General features: G+C 44.1%; 1 protein-coding gene across 6 annotated transcripts in view; it reads left to right on the forward strand.

The window, feature by feature from the left end:
* LOC136838841 (N-acetylglucosamine-6-sulfatase-like) overlaps positions 1-18,211 on the forward strand; it is a 106,589-nt gene that overhangs the window by 32,611 nt on the left and 55,767 nt on the right. For all 6 annotated transcript variants that reach the window (XR_010853138.1, XM_067104480.1, XM_067104477.1 and 3 more), the window contains one exon: positions 11,140-11,294. Coding sequence is in view for 5 of the 6 variants with exons in the window: in XM_067104480.1 (XP_066960581.1) it covers positions 11,140-11,294 (155 nt within the window). In the remaining variant the exon portion in view is untranslated. The remainder of the gene's footprint in view (positions 1-11,139; positions 11,295-18,211) is intronic.

An 18,211-nucleotide genomic window follows, 5' to 3' on the forward strand; every position in this document is an offset into this window, starting at 1 on the left:
TTCCCACGGAATGGTCTCTACATCAAGAGGTTTGCGAAAGGCTGTGGTTCCTGTGGGGGAGACCCCATATCGACCTCTTTGCCACCCATTGGAACAAGAGATTGGAGAACTACTGCTCCCCAATCTCGGACCCCAGAGCAGTAGCAATAGACGGCCTTCTCCTAAATTGGGAAGGTCTAGATGGGTATGCTTTTCCCCCGTTCAAGATTCTAGGGGAGGTGATAAGAAAGTTCGCTTCTTCAAAGGGCACCAAGCTCACCCTGATCGCTCCCTTTTGGCCATCCCGAGAATGGTTCACAGAGGTACTGGAATGGATGATAGACTTTCCCAGGTCGCTCCCCTCTCAGGAGCGATCTTCTCAAACAGCCCCACTTCGACAGATATCACAAGAACCTCCCCGCTCTCAACCTAACTGCCTTCAGACTGTCGAAGGACTGGTTAGAGCGAAGGGATTTTCGCGCAAGGCTGCGAGGGCTATCGCCAGAGCCAGAAGATCCTCTACCTTGCGCCTCTACCAGTCGAAGTGGGAAGTCTTTAGGAGATGGTGCCGAGCTCAGAAAGTGTCCTCTTCCAGTACTTCTGTAATGGATATAGCGGATTTCCTTCTTTATCTAAGGGAACAGTGTAATCTGGCGGTTTCCACCATCAAGGGATATAGAAGCATGCTTTCCTCAGTTTTTAGACACAGAGGTCTTAACATCTCTGAAAATAAGGACCTTCACGACCTTATAAGGTCTTTCGAGACGTCTAAAAACAAGTCCCCTAGACCTCCCAGTTGGAATTTGGACATGGTCTTAAAATTCTTAATGTCAGATAAATTTGAGCCTCCTCGATCTGCCTCTTTCAGGGATTTAACCAGGAAATCGTTGTTTCTTTTTGCTCTTGCATCTGCTAAAAGATTGAGCGAATTACAGGCTTTGGAAGGTTCTGTCGGCTTTAAGAAGGACTCTGCGATCTGCTCCTTTAAGCCTCTCTTTTTAGCAAAGAACGAGAACCCGTCAAAACCTTGGCCTAGGAGTTTTGAGGTCAAGGGACTCTCGACTTTTTCAGGACAAGAGCTGGAGCACATTCTCTGTCCAGTAAGAAGCCTTAGATGTTATCTGGAGAAAAAGAAACAGCTCGGAGGCAACACTGAAAGTCTTTGGTGCTCTGTCAAGGATCCTTCAAGAGCAATTTCTAAGAACGCCCAGGCTTTCTTCATTAGAGATGTTATCAAGGAGGCTCATCTTTCTTGCAAGGACGAGCACTTACAGCTCCTAAGAGTGAATGCTCATGAGGTGAGAGCCATAGCTACTTCTCTGGCTTTTCACAAGTCTTGGTCCCTCCAGTCTATTGTGGACTCTACGTACTGGAGACGTAACTCAGTGTTTGCTTCTCATTATTTGAGAGATGTTCGTGTTACGTATGAGAAGTGCTTCTCTCTAGGAGCTTACGTATCCGCGGATTCGGTGCTGGGTCAAGGAGCTGAAGCTAATCCTTTTTAGTCTAACTAGTTGGTTGTTTCTTTTAATGCGTGGTTGTGTTTTTATGGTCGGCTGGAAGAGAGTGTTGAGATACTCTCTCTTTCATCTCGTATCACTAACAAGGTTAGGCTTGGTCAGGTGGTCGGGTTTGGTTGTTAGCTCCTTGTAGTTTTTATTATTACCTAGCTCTGTCATGTAAGAGGGATAGCCCCCATTGATATGATTCAGGTAGAGGGCTCTGTCTTGTAAGTGGGTTAATCCCCATTGACACGATCCATAACAGGCTCTGTCATGTAAGTGGGTCTTCCCCCATTGATATGATCCAGAAGGGCTGTCAGTCATAGGTCACTTCCTCGCTGAAGCTCTTGAGGCATGCAGACTCATAGACAGTATCCATGAAGTCTTCTGCCCAATCAGGTAAGAACCATGGTTTTTTGTTTATCCTACAACATATGTTGTTTCCCATTTTTTAGTTATTAGCTGTCTCTTGCCCTCCTCCAAGGGTGCCAATCAGCTAAGTATATATCTGACGGGTAAGTTGCATGTACAAAAATGATATTTTTATGATAAAATAAAGTTTTGTACATACTTACCCGGCAGATATATGCGATTATGGCCCTCCCAGCCTCCCCTCAGGAGACAGGTGGAAGAGAAAATCTGATTAGAAAACGGGAATGGTTCCTATTCCCGCCACCCAGTGGCGGGTATTGTAGATCACCTGACCTACCTGTCGCGTGTGCCGCGAAATTTGAATTTCTGTCGGGAACGTCGGAGACTATAGCTAAGTATATATCTGCCGGGTAAGTATGTACAAAACTTTATTTTATCATAAAAATATAATTTTTAGTAAAATTTGTGTTTAGGGATGAATCTAAATTTTTATTAAATTACAAATAGCTGTATGATTTCATATTTCATTTGATCTATACCTGTACTCATATTTTGTTGCACTAATAAGGATGGGTTATAGTTTGTGGTATCCCTATTTAGTGTCTTATTGTAGAAAAATTAAGTCTTTAAGGAATGCTCTTAAGATAATTTTGTTTCTCTGCCACTCAAAAGATGGCCCACAAATACAGATCACCTATTTTCATAAGCCTGGAACTGCTGGTCCATGAATTTGGCAAGTCCTTCAAGTTTCAGTAGAAATTAATGCTCTGTTGCCCAGAACAACATGCTCAATTGAGCTACTTTTACCACTTTCTGCTTGTCTTTCATTGTGTAATGATGCTTTTTCATTGTGTAATGATGCTTTTTCACGTTTGGCTACGTATTGGAATGCATTTCTTTTTTGAGGATTATTTAGGTTTGGATATAGGACTTACCTTACTCTTAAGACTTGTGTATCCAGCTAGATTTTGAGGTGAAATATTTTGAAAATATTTAAATGACCAAAGTAGTCCTCTTGCTGGTATATTGGAGTTTTAGAAGAGAACCAACCTTCCAAACACTTGTGTAACCTGGGTGCCTTTCCATTATAGGAGACTTTTTTTTTTTTTGTAAGAACTAGGTAAATTGTTAAGTCAAGAATATCAGGGTACCATTTGTCATCCCAATCTTTTTGTAATTTTAAGATTATGAAATTATTTTATCTTGGAGAATAGAATCTTTAAGAAGCAATTGAAGAAAATGAGGTCAGGCAGACCTGGTTATTATTCTGGTAGTAAGTGCATCCCATAAATGTCTGGACTGGAATACTGTGTCATCTAATTTTGGTTAAGGTAATCCTGAGAGTATATCAAGAAAAATTTACCCTTACCTGGTTTAATGTTATGAGGTATGGGTCTTATTTCAATTTAAGAGCAATATGTTTATTGCTTAATTTATTGATGCAGATTGTTGGAATAGTTAGTTAGCTTTCTTATGGCAGAATGTTATTCCCCACAGCTGAGACTGCCCATTGTCATTTTGTGCCTTCATGGAATGAACCATGAAACGGTGCTGGTACTGCTTGCTTCCGCCCTTATGAAGATTTCAGCCATCAGCTAACACAGTATCCTAGGTCTTGTGTCAACCTGATTTCTCAAGTAGGCCAATGTCATTGAATTGCTTGTAATCACACCTATGTCGTCAAGAGTGGTGCAAATTTTGAAGGCCTAATTAGATAGCCTTTTGTTGTGCTCTGTACCATTTCTTGTCGCTTGCGTATCTAGAAGGTGTGCTCCCCAACTATGACTGAGTGCATCTGTGAGCATCAATATCTCTATAGAAGAGAGGAACTAATGAAATGCCTACTGATAGGTGATGGGGGTCCTGTCACCACTGGAGATCCTTCAGATTTTTGTTGGAGACCAGTACTGTCCCGTAGAGACACTGCTGACCATGACCTTGTAAATTGCAGTTGAAGGGACCACAGTCCAAAGCAGCTGTGAATGAACCACCTTTTACAGCAACAGAGATGGCCTTAACTTGGCTGAAGGAGTTGGAATGTACTGTACCAAAACTGTTGAATGAAGAAGGACAATCCCTTTATCCTGTCTGCTGATGGGTGAACCAATGCTGCTGGTGTTGATGTTCTTACCCGGATTTGTAGCTCTCATTAAAGACACTACATTCAACTTTACCCAGTTGGTATGGTTTCCCAGCTGTTGACAAACTTGACAGAAGAGGGATAGATGTCATCACCAACCAGTTCTTCCAAAGCCATATGCAATTCCAGTACCCCATGCCACCCTAGGTGCCAAGATCTAAGTAAAGACATGCTGGATGAACTTGCCAGGCCCAAAAATCCTTGCCCCGAAACAAAGTGAAGAGTATGCTTCATAATGGATTGCTACACTGACTCAATCATCAACATCCTGAAGGGGTGTACTACATAAAAAAGTCACTTAGTGTGGTGAAGTTGCTTACCAGCTGCCATCCTTATGTCATCTTTGTCACCAAGATGGGCAACTGTAGAAATAAGGTAGTCTGTCCTGAGGCTCCTTGATTGTCTGCTTCTGCAACAGCAGCCTCACCTTCCTGTTCGAGGCATGGGAACTCAATGGTAAAGATTGTACAAAATGAAATTTACTGCCTGGGACAAGAGTGGCAGTGCGTCTCCAGAAAGGAAAGTTAATAATGGACCCTAAATACCTGTACTTTGAACATCCACAGTTCAGTACCCATCTCCTCGAATCTCCTAAGTTTCTTCAGACAAGCCTACACCAGTTGAAGAATGTGTCCTCATTTTTCTCTGGTCCCCCTTACCAGGGGACTTTGCTCTAAGCTGGCCATCTTACCATAACAGAAAAGGTGACTGTACCATAAGAGAAAAGGTGACTGGTGCTTCCTCACTGAAATCAACCTATTGGGTTGATGGATAGGAATGCCTAGAAGGTTCACCAGGCATCCTCTTATGCTTTTCTTTTGTGAATATAACCATGGCTTTTAAGTCCTGGGTGCTGACTGTTGCCTGGACAAAGAAGATGTGCTGCCCTTAGTGAATATCACTGTTCTGGTTGTTGTAGAAGTCTAGGAAAAAGGGTAGGTGCAGCATATCCAAAGTTTCCTAGTCCTTAATGTTTAAGAGAGACAGGAAGCCAGTGAACTCCTTTTTCTCTGTCCCTCTTCTTTATCATCTCATTGACCAACAGGTAAACCACCATCTTAATGTGTAGAGTTAATGTCCAAGTGAGTGGCAACACCATCTCCCTGGTGTTGGCAATACCCTCCAGCAACCTGGCTCCAAAAACTTATACTTGCTAGTTGGACTTGGTTAGAAATTCATGGAGAAACTGCTGTGTCTTGAAGACATCTGTCAGGAAAATATGACTGGTGAGGGTGTGAATGAAATTGGAACTTGCTTTGCTGTTACATCTGTAGCAGAAGAAAAATGATCTGCTTTCGATGAATACCTCTGTATATGGTAGAACACCCAGGGTCTGATCTGGGAGAAAAAAAAAAGTGTGGGCTAGCCATCAGGCCATTATATCACTTTTTTTAAGCTCTTCTTTCCATCCTCAATCTGACATCCATGACAATGATTGCCATTACAGTGGCTAGGTAAAAAATATGGCTTGCTAAGCCATTTTATGCAGTCATTGTAAAACTCTGCTGCTGACATATCCTTCTTTGGTTTCTGTTGTGTCTGGAGCCTGAAGGTGTTGCGTAGCCAGTAGAGGACATCCTAGGAGGTTGCATCCCACAGGACCATGATACTTCATATAGGGCTGTGTGTAAGATTTCCCCTTGTGAGTACTAGAATTCATTAATAAGCTCTCATTGTTTTTTCTGTCTAGGCAAATGAGTAGTAGAGATGTTTTGTACAAATCTGCCATAGCAGATTTGTACAAAAACGTCTCTACCATTCATTTGCTTCTCAACCTGTGCCTTCTACACCTCTACCTGTGTTCTCCCTGATCACCAGCCCTCTGACTTTTCCTCAAACTCTGTTATGGATGAGGTAAGCGTACTGTAATTAGTGTTGGTGCAAGTGCAGTGCAAGTGGAGGAGGTGACTACTCATCCCACTGATGCTTCTAGACAAAGGTCAATGTTAGACTCCCCCAAACCTGGGAGGAAGCAAACCGGAAGTCCAAGGGAGGTCGGTGGGGTTTGCCCACAGGTAGTTGCCCCTTCAACGGAGCCTTTTGTTTGAACCCAGGACTCGGCGGATCGCCATTGGAAAGGCGTCCATACGGATGTGCATGCTCTGTCATCAAGTGATTCGGACACCAGTGTGGACATGGGGTGTAAACGTTTTTCAAAAGTGTCAAGGCCATTAAAAAGGCATGTTCCTTCTGCTGAGCGCACTTCCCTGCTCTCATGTAAGATTCCCAGGGAACAAGAGCACAATCCTCTTCCCTCCTGCAGTTTTTGGGTTAGTCCCGAGGGGGTTGTGCATAACCCTTTGGTGATAGAGAGCCAGTCTTTGATGCAGCATTCCTCATCCAAGTTGTCCAAGCACCCAGCAACTGAGTGCCCAGTGTCTGAACGTGCATTGTCTAAGTGTGCTGTGTCCAAACACTCAGTGTCCGAACGCCCAACTTCCAGTCCAGATCGGCTTGTGCATGACACTTCGATGACAGTGAGTCGATCTTTGTCTGAGCATCCAGCGGCTGAGCGTCTGGTTTCCGAATGTGTGGTGTCCAACTGTTCTGCGTCGAAGCACCTAGTGTCCGATCGCCAAATACCCAACTTCCGAGCGCACAGTGTCCAAACACCCAATGTCTGAGTGTATGGTGTCGGTTAAGAGCACTCAGTGTCTGAGCACCCAACTGCCAAGTGGCTTCCAGTGCCCATACACCCAGTATTCAGCGCTCTTGAGGTACTTCGTCTTCTGCTATCCAACTTTCTTCTCTCCAAGGGCCCTGTCGTCACCTGGTTCAGCCTTCATGATGAGACAGCCAGTAGAGGCCTTGAGACTACCAAAGATGGTCCTCTCCTCATCCTTTAGAAGGCATTAGTGGGCATTGACAGTTGGTAAAGCAGTTTTCAGTGCTCTTCCACTGTGGAAGCGCCTTCACTGGGAGTTTCTGCCTCCTCCCAAGGGGACTTCTCCAGCCTTGTGGACGCAATGTGGTGATCAGCTCTTAACTCTGCTAAGATTATGTTCATGTCTTTGGATTTAGACCATTTTGTGAAAGACGTTTTTAAAGTCTTTGAAGTATTCAGCTTCCTAGACTGGACTATTGGGATGTTGGCCAAGAAAATAGAAGACTAGTAAGTTTCAAGAGGACTTCACTGCGGGCTGGCTGGGAGTACTCTCGTGCGCGGTTAAGGCCATTAGGGATGGCTCCCAAGAGCTGTGTACCTTATTCTCCATGGGGGTTCTTAAGAAAAGGGAACTGTGGTGTACCTTTACCTCCAAAGGTGTTACTCCCTCTCAAAGATTGGCTCTCCTGTTTTTGCCTTTAGATCGGTCAGCTTTATTCCCAAGAGCTACAATTGAACAGATCGCGTCGGACTTACAGAAGAAGTCAACACAGGACCTTTTGATGCAGTCAACAAGGCATGCCAAAGAACCAACCTGTGGTACTTTAGTCTTGTTCAGCACGAGAACTGTTTCCCCGTTGTAATAGCAGCCCTTTCGAGGCGGAAGAACCAAATTTCAGCTCTGCCTACGCTCGAATGTGCGGTCAGTCTGGCCAGCCAAGAAGTCGTCCTCCAAAACAGCCTCTGGCAAGTGAGGTTCTGGTCGTCTGTGTCCCCGTAGGAGACAGGCTTCTCCAGTTTTGGGACAAATGGGAAGCCAGGAACGTAGAACCCTGGGTGGTAAAAGTCCTACAAGAGGGCTATGCCTTCCTGTTCAGAGAAAAACCTCCTTTGACATCCTCTCCCATCAGCTTAACAGCCTACTTGGAAGGCTCAGAGAGGTTTTTGGCTCTGAAGGAAGAAGTATTGTCCCTACTCAGGAAAAGAGCTGTGGAGTTGGTTGAAGACGTAAGCACAGAGGGGTTTTACAACCATCCGTTCGTTGTCCCCAAAGCGTCGGGAGGTTGGAGACCGGTCCAAAATGTCAGTGCGTTGAACTTTTTTGTGCAGACCACCAAGTTCAAAGTGGCAACAAACCGTTCAGTCCTGTCAGCCATTCATCAGGGAGACTAGTTGGTAACGATCAACATGGAGGATGCCTACTTCCATGTCTTAGTACATCCGGACTCAAGGAAGTATCTGCAGTTCGTACTCCAGGGCTGGGTCCTTCAGTTCAGGGCTCTCTGTTTCGGCCTCTCTACAGCTCCACAAGTATTCACAGGTTTTCTCACCCTTGTATCGAGATGGCTTCATCTCATGGGGATCAACGTCTGTTTATATCTGGATGACTGGCTACTATGCTTTCCATTGAAGACAAGATGCATGGAGGACCTTCAAAAGACTCTACTACTGGCCCAAGAGTTGGGTCTTTTAATCAGTGTTCAGAAATCCCAATTTACTCCAAACCAGTCAATGAGGCTTGGTGCTCTGACTTTTCGGGCTTTTCTGTCCCACAAAAGGATTCAAGACTGCCTGAAGAAATTAAGAAACTTCATATCTCGCCCATCGTGCGCAGCCAACAAGTCGATAAGTCTGCTAGGCACTGTCTCGTCCATTGAGAAGTTCATGATCTTCGGTGGTGGCTTGCAGAGGAGAGGTTCTTAGTAGGAAAGTCATTGCACCCGCTAGCCCCGACCTACTGTTGTACTCAAACGCGTCGTATCTGGGTTGGGGGCCACTTTTGAATGACATGGAAATATCCAGAAAGTGGTCGTCAGAAGAGAAGAAATTACATATAAATGTAAGGGAACTGAAGGCAGTTCACTTGGCCCTTCAGGATTTTGTGACAGAGACTTGCGGCAAGACAGTCACAGTCCATTTGGACAACACAACTACATTGGCCTACATAAAAATCAGGGAGGGACTCATTCCTTCTCCCTTTACGAAGCGGCCAAGGATCTTCTTCTCTGGGCAGAGATCAACCATGCCAGGATAATAACTTGCTTCATCCAGGGAAAGTTAAACGTTCTTGCGGACGAGTTAAATTGCTGCAAACAGGTCCTTCCAACAGAATGGACACTGAATCCACAGGTGTGCACTGACCTGTGGAAACCGTTGGGAAAACCGTTGGTAGACTTGTTTGCAATGTTGAGGAACCATCGCCTCCCCATCTACTGTTCTCCAGTCCTGAACCCTCAGGCATGGGCAATGGATGCCATGCTCCAGGACTGGTCAGACTTGGATGTCTATGCCTTCCCACAGTTCAGCATGGTGAAAAAAGTCCTCAAGTTCATGGCCCACACCAACATGTCCATGATACTTGTAGCTCTGCTTTGGCCACAGAAGGAGTGGTTCCTGGACCTTCTCAGTCTCTTAATAGACTTCACCAGACTTGTACTTCAGAAGAGCAGCCTTCTAAAGCAGCCTCGCTTCCATCTAGGCTTATCCGCTCTCGTGCTGACAGGCTTCAGGCTGTCAGGGAGCTTGTCAGAGCAAAAGGCTTTTCAGGAAAAGCTGCAGAAGCAATCACCAAGCGCAGACGTCAGCCTTCCGCTAATGTCTACCAGGCAAAGTGGACAGTCTTTTGTGACTGGTGCCGAAGACACGGCCTATTGTCCTCTAAAACCTCTGTAGCACAGATTGCTGATTTTTTAATATTTCTGAGGTCCTCTTGAGTCTTGGCCACCTCTACAATCAGAGGTTATAGATCTATGCTAAACTCTGTGTTTAGATATAGAGGTCTTGATTTGTCAGCTAATCAAGACATAAGAGATCTAATTAAGTCCCTAGACACTTCCCAGTAAGAGAAGTCTACGTCAATTGCCTGGAATCTAGATGTCATCCTCAAATGGCTCTCTGGCCCTAATTTGAGCCCCTTCATGCCTTATCGCAGAGAAATTTAGCCAGGAAGACTCTCTTTTTAGTTGCTTTAGCTACGGCAAAGAGGATCAGCGAATTACACGCCTTCAGTAAGCGAGTGGGTTTTTCGCAAGGAGATGCGGTCTCCTCACTCACACCTGGTTTTCTGGCAAAGAGTGAAACCCTGTCCAACCCTTTGCCTTGTTCGTTGACAATCAAGAGTTTGTTAGATATCCTCGGGCCAACAGACCAGGAGAAAACCCTTTGCCCAGTTAGAGCTGTTAAGTACTATTTAGAGAGGAACAAAGGGGTTAGAGGTCCTTCTCAGAATCTATGGTGTTTAGTAAAAAACCCCTCATAACCGTTATCTAAGAACGCCTTGGCCTTCTTTTTAAAGAGTGTTATTTCCGAGTCACATTCGAAGATTCAGGAAGACGATCTCTCTGTTTTTAGAGTAAAAGCTCATGAGATTAGAGCAGTTGCCACTTCGTTGGCTTTTAAGAAGAACTTGTCGCTCTCCATGATTCACAATCAACTTACTGGAAGTCAAAATCAGTGTTCGCCTCCCGTTATTTGCGCGATGTGGAGACAGTCTATAATAATGGCAGTACGTTAGGTCCATTGGCTGTGGCTGGCATGGTATTGGGGGAAGAAGGATAGGGGATATACCCTCCAATCCTCTATCTCCTTGCCTTCTTAAAGAATGCTGAGTTTTGGGATGCCTGGTGGTGCCATGTACCAGGAGTACCTACCAGTCGTTGGTTTTTTAATGGTTGGGTGATGGTTTTAATATTGTGTGGTAACGATTTTCTGGTTGTATTCATTGTACTGCACCCAGGGCAAGGGCATTTATTTTGTAAGTCCTTGTCAGTCTTCAGAGTACTCCTTGACTGCAAGGTTCTCCCATTGAAGTAGAGATGACTCTCGGCTTTACTGCTGTGTCATTACAAGTTGAGATTAGTGCCAACCAGAGGCAGTATCTTCCTGCTGCAGTTGTCTCACCAGGTAAGGTTACAACAAGCATTACACTAATGCTAGGTACCTTTCTATATCAAATTCATCTCCTTTAATGAGTGTTTTTGGATGGAAAATGTCCATGCTTCCCACCTCTTGTCAGTGTGGGATTCAGCTATGTAGTTACTTGGTAAGTTACTTGTATAAAAATGTCATGTTTATCTAAACTGATGTTTTATGGAATATGTAAAATATTTGCATGTTTGAAATCATTGCAATTAAATATTGGTTTATGGCTGTAGTATCAACAATGAAATTAATGAAAATGTTAAATATAATGTTATGTGTGATATTTTAGTATTTAGATGTGAAAACTGGCAGGTAAATGAAAATGATATTTAAATGGCCACTTCTCATGTTATGTTTATTTTTTTTATTGAATTACTAATCCCAGTGTTCATTTTTTTCAGGCTGCGAAACCCAATTTTGTTTTCATCTTGACAGATGACCAGGATGTTACTCTTGATGGAATGTCTCGCATGCCTAATGTTATCAATATGATAGGAAAATTAGGTGTTACAGTCCGCAATTCTTTTGTTGCTAGTCCCCTTTGCTGTCCTAGCAGGTAAGATGAAAGACATTACAGTAGTGGTAGTAGTAGTAGTAGTAATAGTATCAACTCATAATGTAGTATTTCGGGTAAGCAAATAAGGGAAAGAAGAGGAAATTCTTTGAACTGCTTACATACATGCATAAAATCTATGCAACTGCAATACTATATTTGCTTTTGTTTTTTGGCCTATGTAAGAAAATGGCTATACTGTACAGGCAGTCCCCAGTTATCAGCGATCCAGTTTTACAGCGCATGTCTAGCGATGACGACTGGATTTTCAGCGATGATAACTGGATGACCTAACAGAGGTGCTGATCCCCGCTTATCGGCGCCGATTACCACTTGTTGACACCAATTACCACTTATTGGTGCTGATAAGTGCTGATATTCATCGATTTCTGGTTGTCAGTGATTTTTGGTTATCGGTGATTTTCGGTTATCATCTAGCCATCGGGAACGGAACCCCTGCCGATAACTGGGAACTGCCTGTACATTCTTTTTAATCTTCAGTAAGCCTGCTATTTGTAATTACTATGGTACAGTATTATCGATGTTGTTTTAGGTATGTTAATGGTATTTTCCTCTATTATTTGTGCCTTTTGTTATTTGTTATGAATATCAGAGCTTTTGCAGATTTTCAAATATTGGTAGCACTTGCTGTAATATACAAGGGGAGATATACTAAATTTTCATGGGTCTTAGGTGTTTGATGGAGTGCCAAGACAAGCAATTAGATAGGTATTAGAAAAATAGAAAATACTTGAAAGAATCAGAGCTATTTATATTATTATACTGTGACACAAGATCTAGATTGGAAACAATGGTAGGTATATCAGAAGAATTTGTGATAAAGGTGTCCATCAGTACATAATTTGCATTGAGTCCTTTGCTGTTATTCTCAGTCATAGAGAAAGCTACAAAAGTATATGGAAAAAGAGGACTCTTTTGAGATGCTATATGGAAATGTCTTATTATTAATAGCAGAATAATAGGAAGAGATTGTAAAAATGTTTGAAAAATGGGAGAATGAAGTTGAGATGAGGGGATTAAAAATCAATATAGGCAAAGCATAGCTTAAGGTGAATAGAAACAAAGCTAAGGAAAAAGTAAAATGAGGAACGCATCCATGTGGATAATGTTAAAAAAGTTTGGAGGTGAACCAATGGTAGAAGGACAGATCTTAGAAAGGCAGAACATTTGTTATACTTTGGAGATGCCAAGAAGCAAGCACTGGAAGGAGAACAAGGAAAAGAAAGTAGCAATAGCCTGGATTAGGTGGATGTGGATAGCTGGAGTTTTGGTAATAAAAGTATCACATTGATGAGCTGAGTTTTGGTAATAAAAGTATCACATTGATGAACTAAGTAAAAATTTTGTGTGTACAGTCTGTACTACTGAACTCTGTGCAGCAGAGACATGGGCCTGTCAAAGGAAATTTTGTAGGTCTTGAACAAGCTGGCTAAAGAATAATAAAATTCACTGGTAAGAGTGCAGCGGGAAGACCAGGAATAAGGAAGTGGCAAAACGATGTGTTCAGCAGCTAAATTATTATTATTGTTCAGAAGGTGAACCCTAGTCACATGGAACAAGCCTACAGGGGTTGTTGACTTGAAATTCAAGCTTCTAAAGAATATGGTGTTCATTTGAAAGAAATTACAGAAGATAATAGGAAAATCAGAAAGAAGAGATCATATATTAGAAAAAATGAAGATGAATTACTAAATAGATAGACAAAAATATAAAATTAGTAAAACACAAGGTGAATTGTTTTTGGGCATTGTTTCTTTTCTTGAACTTTTTAGATTCTAATTGCACAACATCCTCAGGGAGATTGTTTCACAGTCCAACTGTGTTAGGAGTGAAAGACCTCTGGAATTGAGAAGTTCGACAGCATGGCACATTTACTGCATATTGGTGCTGGTGTGAAGCAAATCGGGTCGTTTTTGGCAGGAAAAGATCAGGGATCAATTATGGTAGCAAAAGCTATTTGTTAAAATACTGTACAACTTACAAAAAATTGACAAACAAAAAACCATGAGTCGGTGGTCCAAGTCATAACTGCTAGTGTTAGGAAACAGAAACCTACTACCATGAACCACTCTGCCTAAAAGAGAAAATTCTCTGGCAAAAGCAGACATCCACATTAGAGAACAATATTTTAGTAAAGGAAGAACAAATGACCTAAAACAGGTTGCATTAATTTTATTAGTGTTGTGAATGTATGAGGCCTTATGTATAATACCTAACTTCCAATGGCATTTGCTGACACTTTTATTAGATGTTTCTTAAAAGTAAGGTGTATAGTCAGAGCTTCAGACTTATTCAGCGGCTGTCCATCCACTTGGGGAGGTTGGGGTGGAAAATCTATGAGATCTACTGCTTAATAGTGTTTTCATTTTACTGGAGTTCAGCCGCATATCCCACCAACAATACCATTCACTAATCAGCTTCATGTCACTATTGAGACTAAGGGCGGCTTCATTTCTTGTAAGTTTTAGATTTTACTGCACTCACAAGTGTTGCATCATTGGCATACTGAACAATTTGTTTTCCAGCCAACAACTGTACCACTCGTACATGATAGGTCTTTGTTCGCTAGAGATCCCATCAAGAGCAATTTTCTGCTGCCAACCTGTAAAGAAAGCTTAAAGTAATTTTAAAACATATCCACCCACTCCAAGATTCTGAAGTTTTAAACATCTGACTTAACTGGTAGTTATATATATAGCTTAAGTCCCTGACGTCACGGCAGAATTTCAAAACTCGCGGCAATCGCCGATAGGTATGTCAGGTGGTCTACCTATGCGCCCTCTATCCAGGTATCTGGAACCACGCCAGGTATTCCTCAGATCTTCCCTGCCGCCATTATGGTGACATCGTTTGGAATTTCACTCTTTCAGCCCGTGTTTTTTCGCAAATTTTGGTGAAGTACACTTTGGCTTCGGCTTTCGCTTGTTTTTGGAATTTGTCTTGGACTTTCTTTACTAGTTAAATTTGGTTTTGACCTTTGGACTTGTAATTTGATCTCTCTTTGGATTTGCTACCATGTCTGACTCCTTGAGTGTGCGAATGTGTGTTAAGGGGTGTAAGACTCGGCTTGCTAAAGCCTCTTTAGATCCTCATTCGGTATGTACGAAATGTAGGGGCAAGAGGTGTGAGTTAGGGATAGATGCGATGAGTGCTTGGGTCCTTCTGAAAGAGAGTGGATCGAGTATAACCGCTACGTAAGAAAACTTGAAAGGGACCGGCTCAGAAGAGCCAAGAGTGCTTTGTCTTGCTCTTCCAAAGGTAGCCAGGATTTTAATAATTCGTTGTCCCAAACTAATGAACCTTCTGATCATTCCCCTGTAGCGGTAGTTCCTGATCCCCCTACTGATTAAGGTAAAGACCCATCTCTCAAGGATATGATGGCGGCCATTCAAGCCCTTGGCCAACGTGTTGAATCCCTCGCTCAAGACAGAGAGAAATTGTGGTCGAACATGAGAGATCTGGAAATTGCAAGTGTTGGTGATAAAGTTAGTGCAGTGGAGGGTGCGGCCGCTCGGATCTGTCGTGCTCCTAGCCCAAGACCTCTTCCAAGCTCCCCAACCCCTGGGAGAAGGAAAGTCGACAGGCGAAGGGAGGCGAGAGATTTTATCTCCCGAGCGGTCGTCCCCTCGAGTGTTCCTGTAGACGCTCCCCAGGACGCTCACCCTCGCCATAGGAAAGGCGAGGTTAATACGTGTTCTTTGTCTTCTGAGGACGCAGTCCCCAAACGGGGCTGGCGTCGGGTCTGCGAGTCTAGACCTCTCAAGAGGAAGTTCCCCTATGTTGAAGGACGCCGTGTTGAGTATTCTCAAGCTCCGGGGTGTAGCCATTGGAGCAGTCCTGAACGCTTTAGTTCTGAAGGTAGCTCCCCCTCCAAGTGCAGGCGTAAATTGCTTGTTCCAACCAGGACGCCTGGCAGCAAGAAAACGTCGGACGCTTTTCTTTCTTCGGTTCACGCTCCCCCTCCTCCTTCGAATTGGGAATTGTCCCCAGAACACCCTCCTCAACCTGTTCAATTAGTTGAGGGCTCGTCAAATCTTGCGCCTTCTCCAGTCAGTTATCAGCAGAAGGAAGCTCCACAATGGTCTCTACTAAAGGATATGCATCAGAAACTGTCTTCCTTTATGCAAGCTTGCCAGCCTGCAGAAAGGGCGGATAAATTTTCCCCTCCTTTGGCTGTTCGTCGCACCGAGGAAACTTTTGCCCGATGTCGCACAGGCGGCCAGTGCTCAAGTGACTTCAAAGGGCGGCGTGACGGCGAACGAGGGAAGAATGTTTCTCCTTCTCAATGGGCCTCGATCAGTTCTCGTCAACCTCAGGAAGCTTTTGACAGATGTCGCACTGGCGGCCAGCTCTCAAGCGGCTTTAAGGTTGGAAGGGGCAACGATCGTCAGAAGCCCAGACACCAGGACGCCCGAGTAGTGCAGGAAGATGGACGCCAGGACGCCAAGCGTCAAGAGCTTGGACGCCAGGACGCCGAACGTCAAGAATCTGGATGCCGGGACGATAGGCGTCACGAAGTTGAACGCCAGGACGCCAAGCGTCATGATATTGGCTGCCAGGATACTCGTGCAGTTGGGAGTCAGGATACCGAGCGTCAAGACCGTTATCCACAGGACGTTTTGATTGAGGATTCTCTTGTTTTGGAGGCAGCAACTAGTAGACAGGACGCCGCTACCTCGGTTTCAGTACAACTTTCGGAGGAAGCGAAGGACAATGACGATCTTCCTCCCTCTCCAGATGTTCTCCTCGAGAAAGTTTCCGATGAAGAGGAGCAAGAATCTCAACTTCCTTCCTCAGACTTGAAGAAGTTGATGAAAGTGTTTACGGAGCTTTTTCCGGACAACTTCGTACCTGCCGCCCCCCGTTCTCCTCCCTCGGAATTTACTCTCGGGAAGACACCAAAGAAGACTGTCTTTACTAAAATGATCATGTCTCGTTCCTCCAAGCGAGCCTTGAAAGTTATGGAAGAATGGATGAAATCCAAAAAGGATCAAGGACGAACAGTGTTCTCTTTTCCTCCAGCTAGACTTACGTCGAGGTCTAGCATTTGGTATGAGACTGGAGAAGCTCCCGGCCTGGGAGTTCCTGCCTCTTCCCAGGGGGACTTCTCTTCTCTGGTCGACGCTTCTCGTAGGACTGCTATGGGTAAATCCAAGGTTTTCTGGTCCCCTTCGGAGATGGATCACATCTTGAAAGGAATTTTTAGAGCTTTCGAAGTCTTCAATTTCCTAGATTGGACTCTGGGAGCTTTGGGTAAGAAGACTGAGACTTTATTAGACTCAGACACCAAAGACCTCATTCATGTTATGTCCTGCATGGACAAGGCTCTCAGAGATGGAGCCAACGAATTGGCAGCTCTCTTTTCTGCGGGAGTCTTGAAGAAAAGGGCACATCTTTGTTCCTTTCTTGCCAATGGGGTTACGCCCATCCAAAAGGCAGAACTCCTTTATGCTCCTCTTTCGACGCATCTTTTTCCTCAGGAATTAGTGAAGGAGGTATCCTCAGCTTTGACTCAAAAAACAACCCAAGATTTAATCACCAAAACTGCAAAGAAAGTTCTACCTTCTAGCTTCGCCTCTCAGAAAATTATAGGGGAAGCTCCTGTTATTCAGCCCTTTCGAGGCAGAACTCTCAGTAGAAGAAATTCAAGACCTACGATCAAAAGATCTACGAGAAGAAGCAATAGACAAGGGAGAAGCAGAGTCTGAGAAGACTCTCCTTCAGACAGCGGTTGGAGCCAGACTAACACACTTCTGGCTGGAATGGGAGAAGAGAGGAGCGGATCCATGGTCCGTTCAGTTAATCAAGGAGGGGTACAAGATCCCTTTCCTCAGGAAGCCACCTTTAGCTACAAGGCCGGTAGACCTTTCGGCCAATTACCGAACGAAAATAAGAGCGGACGCTCTTCAACAGCAGTTTGTTCTGCTGCTGCAAAAACAAGCTACTGTATAGAGAAAGTTTTGGATCTGGAATCTCCAGGTTTTTACAATCGTTTGTTCCTGGTACCCAAAAGCTTGGGGGGACCGGTGCTAGACGTGAGCACTCTCAACGTGTTTGTTCAAAAGACAAGATTCACGATGGAAACAACCAAGTCCGTTCTAGCAGCAGTCAGACAACACGACTGGATGGTGTCTATGGATCTTCAAGATGCGTATTTCCATATTCCCATTCACCCGAGCTCCAGGAAATACCTGAGGTTTGTGCACAGGGGAGAAACTTTCCAATTTCGAGCCCTATGTTTCGGCCTAAGTACCGCTCTCCTCAGGTTTTTACGAGGCTAATGAAAAACGTGGCCGAATGCTTCACACAAGAGGCATCAGAGTCTCCCTATATCTGGACGACTGGCTCCTCAGAGCTCCTTCCTACACTCGCTGCCTGAAGGATCTTCGGACGACTCTTCGATTATCGGAAAATCTAGGACTCCTTATGAACAAAAGGAAGTCTCAACTGATCCCATCCCAAGAGATTCAATACCTTGGGATGAGGATTCAGAGTCAAGCTTTTCGGGTTTTTCCGTCAACATCAAGGACGGAACAAGCTTTAGAAAAACTTCAGAAATTCCTAAAAAGACGAACTTGCTCAGTGAGGGAATGGATGAGTCTGCTGGGGACCCTTTCCTCTCTGGAGCAGTTTGTCTCTTTAGGAAGATTGAACCTTCGTCCGTTGCAGTTCCATCTGAATTGGAACTGGGACAAGGACAAGGAACTAGAAACGAAGTGTATTCCCATTTCACAACAAATAAGAGATTATCTACAATGGTGGAACGATCCCCTAAAACTTCAAGAGGGACTTTCCCTACATCAGAGGAACCCAGACCTAGTGTTGTTCTCCGATGCGTTGGACTCGGGATGGGGAGCAACACTAGGAAAGATGGAAGTCTCGGGCTCTTGGACCAGAGA

This window comes from Macrobrachium rosenbergii, chromosome 5, assembly GCF_040412425.1.
Source record: "Macrobrachium rosenbergii isolate ZJJX-2024 chromosome 5, ASM4041242v1, whole genome shotgun sequence".
In the NCBI taxonomy this organism is placed as follows: domain Eukaryota; kingdom Metazoa; phylum Arthropoda; class Malacostraca; order Decapoda; family Palaemonidae; genus Macrobrachium; species Macrobrachium rosenbergii.